At 35.2% G+C, this 14,902-nt stretch overlaps 1 protein-coding gene across 1 annotated transcript; it reads right to left on the reverse strand.

The window, feature by feature from the left end:
• Positions 1 to 1,761: 1,761 nt before the first annotated feature.
• Positions 1,762 to 2,487, reverse strand: LOC144375715 (putative vomeronasal receptor-like protein 4). Its single transcript, XM_078041157.1, has one exon. The coding sequence runs from the start codon at positions 2,485 to 2,487 to the stop codon at positions 1,762 to 1,764; it is 726 nt and encodes a 241-aa protein (XP_077897283.1).
• Between the last annotated feature and the right edge of the window lie 12,415 nt (positions 2,488 to 14,902).

The following is a 14,902-nucleotide window of genomic DNA, read 5'->3' on the forward strand; positions in this document are numbered from 1 at the left end:
GGTTTCCATATTCTGGATATTTCATATATATAAAACCACAAAATATGTAATTTTTCTGTCTTATTGGCTTACTTAGAATTTTTTAGGTTTATCCATGTTGTACTTTATACCAGAATTTCACTTTATGCCTCAGTAATATTCTACCATATATGTATGTGTTCTAACCCACACATATCACATTTTATTTATGCATTCTGTTGGTAGACATCTTTTTGCTAGTTTTTTTATAATTTTTAAATTGATTTTTTTAAAACAAATGACCATGGAATTAAATAAATTTTTTGATTTTAAAAAATGATAGCAGAACGCATTATAATTCTTATTACACATATACAGCACAATTTTTCATATCTCTGGTTGTATATAAAGTATGTTGACATATTTTTGCTAATTTGAGTGGTGCTCCTGAGAACATTCACATACAGGTGATTGAGTTTTTGTTTTCAGTTTGTTTGGTAAATACCTAGGAATGGAATTGGTAGGTCATGTAATGATATTTTATATTTATCATTTTAATGAAACCCCAAACTACTTTCTATGACAACTGTACTATATTTCATTCCTATCAAAAATGGATAGTGAGGGCTGGGATTGAGACCTAGAGATAGAGCACTTGCCTAGCAGGTGTGAAGCACTTGGTTAGATTCTCAGCACTGCATAAGAATAAATGAATAAAATAAAGATTAATTAACAATTTACTATATTAAAAAGTGGATAGTGATTCCCATTTCTCCATATCCTTACTAATACTTACTAATTTTGTTTTTACTTTTTTACTGTAGCCACCTTACAAAGTGAGAAGTGATATCTCATTATGGTTTAAGATTTTGTTTTTGGTACTTGAAATGAACCCAGGATTACTCTACCACCAAGCATCATTCCCAGCCCATTTAATTTTTGTTTTGTTTTGTTTTGTTTTGTTTTGATGAAGCATCATTCTAAGTAGCCCAGTCTAAACATTAACTTAGGATTCTTCTGCCTTAGCTCCTGAGTAGTTGGGATTACTTGTGTGCACCACTACACTGTGTATCTAATTTTATTTTTCATTTGATATTGGGAATTAAGTCCAGGGGAGTTTTTTCCAGTCCTTTTTATTTTTTATTGAAAGATAGGGTCTTTCTAGTTTGCTGAGGCTGGCCTCTAACTTATAATCCTCTTGCCTCAGTCTCCCAGGCCTTATAGGTATATGCTTCCCTGCCTAGCTCCAAATAATTCTTAAGAATAAGTGTAACAGAGATATTTTTAAACAAAGAAAGAGTGTACTTCTAATAGACCATCACATATTAAATTTTTAAGTAATGTAGCGCAGGAAGAAAAAAATATTTCCAGAATGAAATTTAGACACAAAATTTAGATGGAATAAATTGTAGAAATCCATAAATATACAGATGCATATTAGGGTAAAATTATTCACAGAGTTTTTTCCTATCCCAATATATTATTTTGGTATGATAGAAAGTGTGAAATTCTACATTAATCAATATTTTCTCAGAGAAAATTTTGCAAATTAGAAAGTTTTAAAAAGAGTGAAAAAAATTCTTCAGAAAAGTTTCATCAAAAGGTGGCCTTTCTTCCCGCATGTAAGTTGGGTGATTTTTGTTATTTGAGTGTCAGCACTGATTAGCACCAAAGGACTAACTGTGCCATAGCCATTAGCCACAAGCATCTGCACACATACCAAGATGGCATCACTGGTCCATGTCAAACCTATGGTCAATGAAATGATGGAGTCTGCACAGTACAGGACAGCAAAGCAGCAGATCAGCAGCAGAATGCTTTGAGTGGACCTTTGTTCTGGAGAGGATTTTGGAGAGAGAACTTGGAATTGTGAAGATTCTGGGACTGCTTTTTGTGTCTGTACAAGAGAATGACCATGTACCCACTGGAAAAAACCATAAGGCCCATGAAGAAGACATCTCTACATGCCATTAAGGTGAGAAAGAATTCCCTGTGAATGTACTTCATGGGTAGAAAGGAACAGTGTTCCGTGACGAACAGAAGACCAGGCTGGGTCTTATTGGGTGTGGACACAGTGTACAGGAGCAGGTTGCTACAGGTGGACATGGTGAAGACCCATAAGAAGAGAAATAGCTTCAAAATTGGATTTGTGTTTTTCAGTTTGAAGTTGGACAACCAAGAGCCAGTGGGGCTGATGGTGATGGCCTGAAGCATACTCAGGACACAGGTGGTACATATGGACATTCCCCTCATGACCTTGTTCAGAAAGACCAGCACTTTGCATTTGAAGTCTCCTGGAATGTCCTGTGTTTCCCAAATGTCTGTAGACACCAAAAGGCCCATGGTGAGGAGCATGAGAATGTGTGTTAGAGCCAAGTGGACGATGGGGAGGTCGGTGATCCTAGGCTTGTGGCCCACATGGACAGCAGCAGTGTGGAGGCAAATCAGAATTGCATTTGCTGAGATCCCAATGCCAGCCTGGGGATAAAACGCATTTCTTATGGCTATATAACTGAAACGTTGGTCCATCTTCATGGGGATATTGAAGCAAATATTTCTGAAAGGAAATGCAGGACTTCATGTGACATATACAGCATTTTCTTTGGCAGGCTTCCAATCATCAATTTGCACTTTTCTTTCTCTAGAGTCATCATTTACCCAAACAATTCTATGTAAATAGAACTAACTCTGATGCCTCATTTAACTTCAAGTAAGTTCTGGGGCATGCATGGCTCTGGGTCGAGTGCTTGCCTAGCGTGCATGATGCCCTGGGTTCTGCCCACCACACTGCAGTCAATACATATATCAGCATCACTTATTCCTCATGAAATGAATTTTTAAATCTCCCATCTCCTCATGGGGTATCTATATCATATCTTTATCTGTAAGCCTTTAATACTTACTGTGCTTTTATTCATGTCAATAATTATATTATTTAATGTGTAGCATTTGTTTACTTTCCTGTTTTTCCTGCATATGTCTTAAGGGTGAAGATACCTACTTGTTTACCTTTGTATCTGGAAGATCCAAAACAGTGCTGCCTAGATGGGCATTGTTCACCAAAGACTGTTTATGTAAGTCCTGGAGAAATGGAAGTAAGACTCTTCCAGGAAAAATGTCTGAAGAGTCCCATTCTCATGGTTTGTTTATGAAAGTGCAGAACACTGAGGGATTTAGTAGTGTGCATTTCAGACCCAGCAGTCTGTGTTTATCCGAGTTTCACCACTTATTAGCTGAGTGAGCATTGTCAATCAGTTAACATCATGAATAAAAGTGGATAAAGACAATACTTTTCTCAAAGCTATTGGAATAAGCAAGTAAAAAATGTAAAAATCATTTAGAAAATACTTGACATGTATGAAGCACTATAATAGTGTTAATTATTGGTTCCTTATTTATCGCCACTCAACTTTGGCTTAGGAGCATTCACATAGGACATTATAGATTTCAAAGAGAGGTTAAAAACCTACCATAACATTGGCTTCCTATTGCAAACTTTGATCCTTGGTTACTGGAGAAATTCTAGGTTTTAAAAAATTTTTCATTTTCCCCAGGAAATACCTTCAAATATTTCTGCATTCATATCCATTGTGTGGAGACACTTGGTAGGGCCTCTTAATTATCAATCAAGAATTATCATATTTTATGCTTTCATTTTATTTCTCAAACCTATATATTAGAAGAGAAAATATACCTCCTATCACAATGAGTTGGAGCATTTTTTCCAGAAAATCTCTTACAAGGAATTCAGTCATACCCTGAAAGATTTTTTAGCTGCTTCTGAGTTGGAATTGAGATCTTCAAGTCTCCTTGGTTCATTTTTCATATGTATGTGGGGTTCTGCCAGAACATGGGTAAAAATAAAGTAAAATGACAGGACCATAGCTTAAATCCAGGAATTTACTCAATTTCTTTAAAATAAGCAATTTCTTAAGAGTTTTATCTGTATGATACAGTGAAAATAGTAATAGCCCCCCAAGTCTCCATAAGGTTACTAAGAATGATAAAATAATGATTTTATTAATCTATCAAAATGTTCCAAATTTTATTAAATACCTTTCTAATGAAAGGCAGAGTTATTGAGAGTCCAGATTTTTGACACAATGCTCCTAATGTCAAGGCAATAAGCTTACAGGAAATATAGAGAAATGCAAGGGACTCAATCAAGGGAATCCACCTAGGCCCAAGGTGGAATGTACAAATACCATGTGCTGCATGAAGCTCCTGAGATACTTTTGATTAAAAATCTGGATCCAGTGAAAGGTGGAGCCAACATTCTTTTTTGCTTTTTTAATATCTCCTACCCCAGGGTGTTTCTGTGATTCATGAAGAAGAACTGAACAGTATTTCAGACATAGGAGATGGTAAAACAGGAAGAGTTTTGTCATAAATAGAAGGTCAAAATTAGCTGGAAACCCAAATGTTAAACCTAGATATGTTTTGTGGAAAAGAACAAAGTTTTGGAGACTTCAATTCAACAGATTACCCCTTCTCTTATTTCTCATCAGGTGAGTAGAGGTTACACACATACTCTTAATAAATGTAATGGAGCATTCAATTTCAAGGGAAATCAGTATTTCAAACTAGAATCTAGACATTGGCCTCAGGACCTGTTAAATTCAACCTATCACACTGCAACTGGCACACCCATCACCAAGCAAGAAAAATAATGGTCACAATGAATAAATTCAAAAACATTGAAGTCCTCTATGTGAATTGATGTTTGGATGATGCCAGTATATTTCTTACCTAAGATGTCTTCAGTAGCATATTCACTGAGGCCCTGAGAGACACTTTTGAGACACTGGAACACTCAGAATTAGTCACCCTAAATTTTCAGTCTTCATTAGGGACTCTATCCATGCTTCCCAGTCTTTTGTCATCCTGCTACCAATAGCTGAATTTATATATTTTGGAACCAGAATGGAAATATCTCTTGGATGATGACCCAGTTACCATTTTTTTCTCTTTCTAAATCACTAAATCCCTGAGGAGATGGTTAACTTCCCTACACAAAGAGTAAAGTTGTGTTCAGTCAGTGATGGCAATGAATTTAAGCTCAGAATTTTTTTGAAAGTGTTTTCAATTCTGAACATCGCCATTTGAGATTTGGGAGGTAGAAGTGGCAAAAAATCTTTACAAGATAAAATATTTTCAATAAAAGATAAAATATTTTTTCTCTAGATTTTTATAAATTTAATTTACAGATGATTCAACAAATCTACAACAAAGGGATAAGTAGATATGGAACATTCTGGTGTTAAATTGTGTCATTTTTTACTGACTATGCACTAATAAAGAATAGGTCTAGTACTAATGGACCAGCAGGGAGAATATGGACATTCCAGATAAATATCAGGTACCAAGGAACAATAAGGCATAAGGCAATAGAAACTTTCTCCAGTTAAATGGGTCTATGGTTATGTATTCCAACATCACTATGCCATCTCATAAAAACAGAATGTTTTATTTCATTACAAATTTAAGTTTATTCTATTTTTTCCTGTTGCATCCCTAGGATTATTTTTTATAAAAAAGCTTAATACATGCCTAAATTTAAAAGAAAAGCTATGTTGTAGTAAAGAGGAAGATGAAAAAAATAGATATAGTAAAGCCAGCAACATTTTGAAAGAAAGCAATATCAATTTTTATTTCATGTAAATACATGGTAAGCATTTTTTGAAGTGACTACTAAAAATAACATTTTGTTAGCTAGCTTTTTAATTGGTTTATCTTTAATCTTATGAATTACCAAAGCAGCACTTGAAGCATTTTATTTTCTTGAAGTTACTGTAAAGCAACCTTTTAAATCATTGTTCCTTTTGAGTATTTATGCTACAAAAGTCACTCATAAGTTAGTAATGCTTGTAATATAAAGTATAATATGAAATAAAAGTAATACTGTTAAAATTTAAGTAATAATACTACAAAGTTTAAACAAGCCCTGTAGCACATTAGAAATAAATACCTGTGGCCTGGTTATGATGTAGTAAAAGCAGACTTTACAATGTCTTCCTCCAGCATCTATCCAGGAACCTCCTCTGCATCTTCTTTCACCCAGATTTTGAGCTGAGGCCTCCAAGATGAGGTGATATGGATCAGAAAGCTTTAGCTCATCTCTCAGTAGACTGCTAATCTTGCTGTTGCATCAGAAGTCTGACAGTATCTGTCTTCCAGTAGGCAGGGAGGGAGTCCCCAAAGCAAAGACAAATACTTCTTTCATCCTCAGGCAATGGTAAACAAGCCCCATCTGGATAAAAACTTTTTGTGCGTTACTCCTATTTTCCAAGGTCAGAAGAGCTTATGTTTCTTTCTGGTTTACAATCATAATGAACAAATCTAAAGAAGCTCACATTGACTCTAAATAGATATGCCCTGGCAAAAAATAAAATGAAATATTAAAAAATTATTTAATGTGATATGTGGATGGAAACACATTTAGAAAATGTATTTCTTGGTTGTGTCTACTGGAAACAGCTCAGAATGCTGACATCCCAATATTAGTGAATATGTCTCACATTGAGCTTTGATTTCTGTATGGTTGTGAGAAGAAGTTAGAGAGACTGAACGAAGACAACTTATGCTGCAAGGAAAAGAAGAAAGGGATGGAAGGAGTGTGGGAGATAAGAACAAAGGAGAAAATGACCTGAAGAATTCAGAGAGTAATGGGATTGCCCCAAAAGGGCAGAAAGATAAGAGTCAGTGTTCTCCTCATTATGGTCATTATTATTCCCATCAATATCTATGGGTCCTTACTTAGTCCACCTAGTTAGTCTACTCCACCACCTCTCTCGTCCAAGTCATGTCTGAATTTGTGGCTGGTCTGTTCTCACTATTAAAGAAAAATTCATCACAGAACCTGCATGAGCCATGGCTGATTTGGAGGTAATACTCCAGCATTGTAGAGTGTAGGATAGCCACAAGCAAGTGGTGTAAGAACTTCAGATGTCAGGCACCAAGGCTCTCTCCTTCCCACCTCAGTAAGCAAAAAAGAACCTTTCTGTCACTGTTGGCTTGTCAAATAGCTACTTAATTAGCTTGACAACTATATCTTTCATAATAATATTAGCCACAATTTTCCACAGTTTTATTGGTATGTTAACAGTTGTCCATAACGATAGAGTTTGTTGTTCTATGTTCATACATGTGCACAGTATACCAATATGCTTTGGCCAATATCATTCCCCAGTATTTCTCCTTCCCCTTCTGCTTCTTCCCTTGGTCCCTTTACACTACTGATCTCCCTTAAGACATTCATGAGTTTCTCCCTCAAATGGTCTCTGTATCATTCCAATTTTTGTGTATGTACTCTCAAAGCAAACATAGGAGATTGTTTTTCTTGTTGACTCTGGATTGCCAGGAATCCTTATTGTTATTATTGAGGTGTCTATTTGGGGTCGAAGTCCTTGGTGTCCTGAACAAAAAACTGAGCAATATGCAAAAGTAAGAGGAAAAATACAGTTTTATTGAAGGTGAAAGTAGTCTCCATAGCATAGAGCAATGTGGGCCTAGAGAGGCAGGCTCAAGGCACCAATATCTGGAAATTAGTGTCTTATATGTTGAGCTGTGAGGCATTTTCTTTCCTAATTGAACCAGATTGAAGACATTACCCAATTTGCACCCACTGATTACCTTATGATACCTGAATAGAAATTTTTCCAGTTTCCTTCATTGGTTATTTTAGAAAACCTAATTAGAATACTGCCCACTTTACCCCCATTGGTCATTTAAAATTATCAAATCTGGGGAAGGAGTTGTCATGGTAATGGGACTTGTCATAAACAAGAACATAACTTGTCTCCCTTTCTTGTCCTCCAGTGGCATCTTTCTTATACCCTGTCTACACCATCTTGGTGTCTCTGAACTCCTAACACTCTGATGAAGTAGTCTATGTTTCATAATAAATCATCCACTTTTTTACCCTTTAGTGTTAACAAATAAACCTTTGTACATGATTATATTGCTGAATTTCTACCAAGTTTTGTCAGATAAGCAAAAGTACAGTATTCCCATTTTAGTGTCCTTGGTGTAATTGAAGTAAATAATTAAAGAATTTCTCAGATCATTTCCTTCTCAATCATGGGTGGAGTAAAATATCACTGGAGCAGGATTTATTTACTAGCTAAGGAATCACTAGGCATAAAGCAGAGGGATAAATTGTCCCTATTGTTTGATGGGAGGGTGTGTATTCTTCCTTGGGAATTGAAGATATTACTTTCCTCTCAAGTTTTTTCTATTCTCTACATAAATAGAGAGAACCATTAAATGGATTTGGGTGACTTAGTTGTAGAAAGGGACTGACCAAACCTCAAAGGGATGCATATTAAAGAGAAGACAGGTTTGTTGTGTGACATTAATTGTCAGTACAAAACAGCTGTGTCACTGGGTTAGCTTTGGTCATTGCTTTGAGTATGGCTTTTGCTGGAAAACATAAGCATGTTCTATTTGTTTGAATTAACACACTTAATTTTGTTGGGAATTGATAGATATACAAAAAAAATGAGCATATAATACCAAGTACCCATATGCCTCCAACCATACACAGTTTCACCTATTGTTTATAACTTTCATTTCTATGGTCAATTTGTAACCATTACCAAACCAACACAATGTTTCCAATACTGACATATCATTCTTAACTACTTGTTGTGAAGTTGTAGAAGCATTAAGAAAAGCCTTCCCGTGTGTATCTACTATTATGCTCTTTTTCATGATGGGTTCAATACTATACAATCTCCATTCTTCACCATCTCCCCTTGAATATCTGGCAACCATTAATGTTTTATGGTCTATTGTTTTGCATTTTCCAGGAACTTTGTCTTAATTTTAAATTTATTTATTTATTTTAATTTGTTATACATGATAGCAGAATGCATTTCAATTCATAGTACACATATAGACCACAACATTTCATTTCTCTGATTGTACACAAAGCAGAGTCACACCATTTTTGTCTTCATACATGTACTTAGGATAATGATTTCCATCATTCCACCTTTATTTTTACCCCATGCCCTGTCTCTTTCCCTACCTCACTTTTACCCTATCTAAAGTTCTCCATTCCTCCCATGCTCCCCGCCCAGCCCCGTTATGAATCAGCATCCTTATATCAGAGAAAATATTAAGCATTTGTTTTTTGGGGGGATTGGAAGTGCATCTAGGTTGGTTCTATAATTTAGCTATTGAGAATTGTGCTGCTATAAACATTAATGTGGCTGTGTCCCTGTTTCTAAGTCCTTTGTGTATAAACCAAGGAGTAGGATAGCTGGTTCAAATGATGGTTCTATTTCCAGTTTCGCAAGGAATCTTCATACTTCTTTTTAGACTGTTTGCATCAATTTTCAGTCTCACAAGCAATAGTGAGTTTGCCTCCCCTGCCATACTCACCAATACTTATTTCCGCAGTCTTGGCTGGGCACAAGATCACGAGCCACTCACACCTTGTAGATTCAAATAGCAATTCTTTATTCCCAAACTCATACCGGCCCTGTAAAAACACGTTCTGGGGAAATCCAAGTTTTGCCCGCCAATTCACGTCCCAAAATACTTTCTGAATTCCACGAGAACTCAACGGGAACTCAGGCAGTTGGAACGCCCTATACCCAGCAGCAATAACCTTAAACTTGGAACTTCCCTTAACCCAGATTGTCTTAAACCGGGATACTTCCTAAAACCTGCAGGATACACCTTAAACCTGGATCCACCCTGATCCTTGAGCAGGGTCACCTTTCTCAAAGACACATGCAATGTCAACAAATTTCCATTTAACATGGGGTATGCTGGCAAGGAAATTTCGATGTGTCATTCCTACTTGGCAATGACCCTCAGCAACTTATTGTTGTTTGTATTATTAATAGCTGCTATTCTGACTGTAGTGAGATAAAAACCTTGAGTAGTTTTGGTTTGCATTTCTCTAATTGCTAGATGTTGAAAATTTTTTCATATATTTGTTGATTGGTTATATATCATTTTCTAAGAACTGTCTGTTCAACTTCTTAGACTTTTTATTGAGTTATTTTTTTTTTGGTGTTACATTTTTTGAGTTCTTTGTGGATTGTAGAGATTAGTGCTGTATCTGATGTGCTTGTGGTAAAAATTTGTTCCCATTCTGTAGGCTCTGTATTCATCTCACTGATTGTTTCTTCTGCTGATAATAAGCTTTTCAGTTTGAATCCATCCCATTTATTGCTTCTTGACTTTATTTCCTGTGCAATAGGAAAATTTTGTGCTTACTTTTTATTCTATTAGGTAAGGGTCTCTGGTTTAATTCCTAGGTCCTTGTCCCATTTTGAGTTGAGTTTTGTGCATGGTGAGAGAGAGAGGCTTAATTTTATTTTGCTGCATATGGAGTTCCAGTTTTCCCAGCACGAATTATTGAAGAGGCTATCTTTTCTCCAATGTATGTTTTTGGCACTTTTGTCTAGTAGTAGATAACTGTATTTATATTGGTTTGTCTCTGTGTCTTCTATTCTGTACCATTGGTCTATAAGTCTATTTTGTGCCATTACCAACTACAATACATGTGTAGTATTCTTTAAGTTCTGATATAGTGATGCCACCTGCTTCACTCTTTTTCTAAGTATTGCTTTGGCTATTCTTTTATTTTTCCAGATAAATTTTATGATAGCTTATTCTATTCCTATGAGTAATGTCATTGGAATATCTATTGAAATTGCATTAAATCTGAAATTGCTTTAAATATTTATTCTTTTGGTAGTGTGGCCATGTTGACAATATTGGTTGTGCTTATCCAAGAACAAGGGGGACTTTACATCTTCTAGGTCTTCTTTAATTTCTTTTTCTAGTTTCTGTAGTTTTCGTTGACAATGTCTTTCACTTCTTTCATTAAGCTGATTCCCAACTATGTTTTTTTATTTTTTAAGCTAATGTAAATGGAGTAGTTTTCCTAGTTTTTCTTTCACAGGATTTGTTACTGATGTATAGAAATGCCATAGATTTATGGATATTAATTGTATAGCCTGCTACTTTCCTGAATTCATTTATTAGTTCTAAATGTTTTCTCACGAAAATTTTGGGATCCTCTAGGTATAGAATCATATTGTCAGCAAATAGTAATAGTTTAATTTTTTTTTCTTTTTCTGTCCATATTTCTTTAATTTATTTTGTCTCTTTAATTGCTCTGGCTAGAATTTAAATAACTATATTAAATAGAGGTGGAGAAAGAGGGCATTCCTGTCTTGTTCCAGTTTTTAGAGAGAATATTTTCAATTTTTTTCAATTTAGAATGATGTTGACCTTGGACTTAGCATAGATTTGTTTAAAATGTTGAGATATGTTTTTATTATCCCTAGTTTTTTTAGTGTTTTGATAATCAAGGGGTTCCATGTATTGACAAATGCTTTTTCTGCATCTATTTAGATGATCCTTATCTTTAAGTCTATGGATGTGATGAGTTACATTTATTGATTTCCCTATGTTGAACCATCCTTGCTTCCATGAGATGAACCCCACTTGATCATGGTGCATGATCTTTTTAATATGTTTTTGTATTTGATTTGCCAGCATTTTATTGAGAATTTTCCCATCTATGTTTATTAGCAATGAACATTAGTCTGAGGTTTTTTTTATTAATTGATGTGTCTTTGTATGGTTTTGGAATCAGGGTGATATTGGCATCATGGAATAAGTTTGAAAGTGTTCCCCCTTTTTTATTTCATGGAATAACTTGAGGAGTATTGATATTAGTTCTTCTTTGAAGGTCTTATAGGATCCAGCTCTGGATTCATCTGGTTTTGGGCTTTTTTTTGTTGGTAGGCTTGGATGGCATCTTCTATTTAATTGGTTGAAACTGATCTGTTTAATTTGTGTGTATCATCCTGATTCAGTTTGGGCAAATCATATGACTTAAGAAATTTGTCATTGCCTACAAAATTCTATTTTTGTGAGAATTAAAGTCTAGAATATTTTTTTAAAAGCAAAATCATTGAGAAAAGACAGAAAAATAAAAGCAAAAATTGGGCTAGGGGTGTGGCTCAAGTGGTAGTGCACCCACCTGGCATGCGCAGGGTGCTAGGTTTGATCCTCAGCACCACAAAAAAAATAAAGATGTTGTGCCCACCAAAAACTAAAAAAAAATATTAAAAATTCTCTCTCTCTTCTCTCTCTCTCTCTCTCTCTCTCTTTCTCTCTCTCTCTCTCTCTCACACACACACACACACACACACACACACACACAACAAATAAATAAAAACAATAATTTTCCAGAAGTAGTGATTTTTGGTAGTGATTTTAAAGGGTAAAAGATATTTGGCTTATATTTATTTTACTAATCCCTCTAGCAAAACTAACAAATTCTTTTGTTTTAACTTTACTCATTTCTGGAGTAAAGAAGAGCAGTTGATAATAATCTAGAGAAAAAGCATTTTATTTTTTCATGAGAAAAAAATTCTAAACAATTTTTAACCACTCCTTTTCCCCAAATAAAGACAGATGATGTTTAAGTTGTAGGCTTTTTCACAAAAATATTTCCAAGTACAGTTTCAATACAATCAGTGAATGATTACATAACTCATTTTCATGTGAGAAAATTATGTACAACCTCCACAAATTTGTATAATTTTGAAAAAATAAATGGTAACTAGACCACAATCAAAGCTTCCTGTCCTAGTTTCCCAACATCTGAATCCAGGCATTGGAGGCAGGATGACAGAAGTTTGGGAAACAGACAAGTTTTCTGAAGCAGACCTGGAGTCCTGGGTGCCTAATTCGGAGCACTCTGATGGCTATCAGGGCCCCATAAATATGATGTTAGAAAAAGCTTAGCTAAGTAATATTCCAGAATCATCCAAAGACAGAAATTCAACATGTATTTAACTCAAGGACAATCCTTTTTCTTTTTTCTTTGTGGCATGCTAAGGCAAGAGCAAAAAGTAAATTTTATTTAAGAAACAGAACAGAAAGAGAGACTCCTCCATAGAGGAAAGGGTCTGGAACTGATGCCCAAGGGAGTTGGGGTGGGGTGGGGCTTAGTACTTTTATACATTTTAGGTTTCCTTTCTTCTCATGACCCCTCCTCCCAACCTACTTTTATGAACCAAAAAGTGACAAAAACTAAAGAAGAGAGAGCCACATGGAGGTGATTGCTTGTGTCAGGAAGTGAGATTCTTCCCATCCCCTAAAGACTGTTAGCAACTGGGTGATGGAGAGTACTGAATACTCATTTAATTTGCAGTGATAATCAGTTACCTGTTCTTTGCCTCTTCTCATTCTTTGTGAATGTGCCACCTACATGGTGACAGTTTACATTCAAGAGTTCCTCCCACCAATGCCTGGATTATAGGTTTGAATTATTTGATTTCTTTTGAACTTGAATGTTTTGTTCCATGTATTTAGAGTGTATGTGTAAACAATTCCTTTCTGCTATCTTCTGAGTAGCAACAGAACTGATAAGCTGTTTGATGAAAGTTCTGCAATGGCTGGGCACATTCATATCTAAAATCCCAGAAACTGGGAGGGCAGAGGTAAGAGAATTCCAGTTCAAAGACAGTCTTAGAAACATAGCCAGGCCCTAAACAACTTCTGTTCTCCTACTTCACAAAGCACATGACAACCTTGGGGTAGCAAATATCCCAATATCAAAACAATAATGTTGGCACCACCTTTCATGAGCTTCATGTTTCTAATACAAAAGTGTATCATGACCTTCATGCTGCTGACATGGGATTTGTGAATTCCACACAGGGTCTCTGAGGTTTTCCTTGACTGAACTTGCTGTGATTCTCTGTATTTATTTCTGGTTATGCCTTCATTTCATAAGCATTGTGTCAAAGTTATGGACTTGAAAGACATCTGCTTTCTATAGAAAGATATTTTGATAAAATTGGAGTAAAATAGATTATTTTATCATTTATTCCATCATCCTTACTATTCAAATTGAGAAGCAGATAGGAATTTTAGCCACTTTCACAGTGTAATATATATTCAAACTTTATATGTGTGGGATAAGGAGATTGAGTCAAATTTCTGAGTTGGAAACATGGCCCTGTTATTCAACATGATGTCACCATATACACACAGAAATTTGGATATGTGTGAAATATTAGTTGAAAGACACTTTGTGTCAGCTCTTAATGCCCAACAGCTAAACTTCTTTCAGGACTTGACTGAATAACTTGTATGGGATATTTTATGTGAAAAATGACTCAGTACTGTTGAAATGGTGGGACTACTTTTTCTATATACATATCTAGGAAAAAAATGAAAACAAAATGTGGCATTTATTACAACAGATAATTGACAAGGAGGCCCGACCAGTCATATCTGTACTTTTCTAAAAGGAGTTGTGCACGTGAAAGCCTCTAAATATATTATATATTACTGGCAGAATAAGAGAATGCAAAAAAGTTATACAATACCACCAGTACCCAAGGATCATAGATTGACAAAAGAGGCCAATCTTATATTTTTTTCTCTAAGCTAGGAAATCTTTAATATACTACAATAATTATCCCAAGCCAATGTTAGATAGTGACAAATAATATATACTCTATAATACTTTCTATAGGTCAAGCAGATATTGGCATGCAAACTCCAATAATGGTAGCAGAAAAGCACTAATGCCCTTTACTCATGATGTACACTAAGGCAGAAGTTGTTAAATAAAATGATATGTTCACTCAGCTAGTAAGCGGTGGGACATGAGTTGGACAAAGGCCATGGGGGTGTAGAATATATACCGGAAACTCTCTCACAAATCTGCACTTCTGCAAATAAATCAGAAAAATTATTGTGTTGAGATTATTTCATGAGAAAATTATTATTTTAACTGTCCAAGATTCACATTAAGAGTCTTTTATGAACAATTTCTACATAAGTAAGAGTATTTCAGAAACTTCAGTTTCAATGCCAACTCCACCCTTAAGTAATCTGGAGAGAAACATAAATACTAAATAATTATAGCATAAGATGATTTATCCTTAAAAAG

The sequence above is a fragment of the Ictidomys tridecemlineatus genome, chromosome 3 (genome assembly GCF_052094955.1).
Source record: "Ictidomys tridecemlineatus isolate mIctTri1 chromosome 3, mIctTri1.hap1, whole genome shotgun sequence".
Lineage (NCBI taxonomy): Eukaryota > Metazoa > Chordata > Mammalia > Rodentia > Sciuridae > Ictidomys > Ictidomys tridecemlineatus.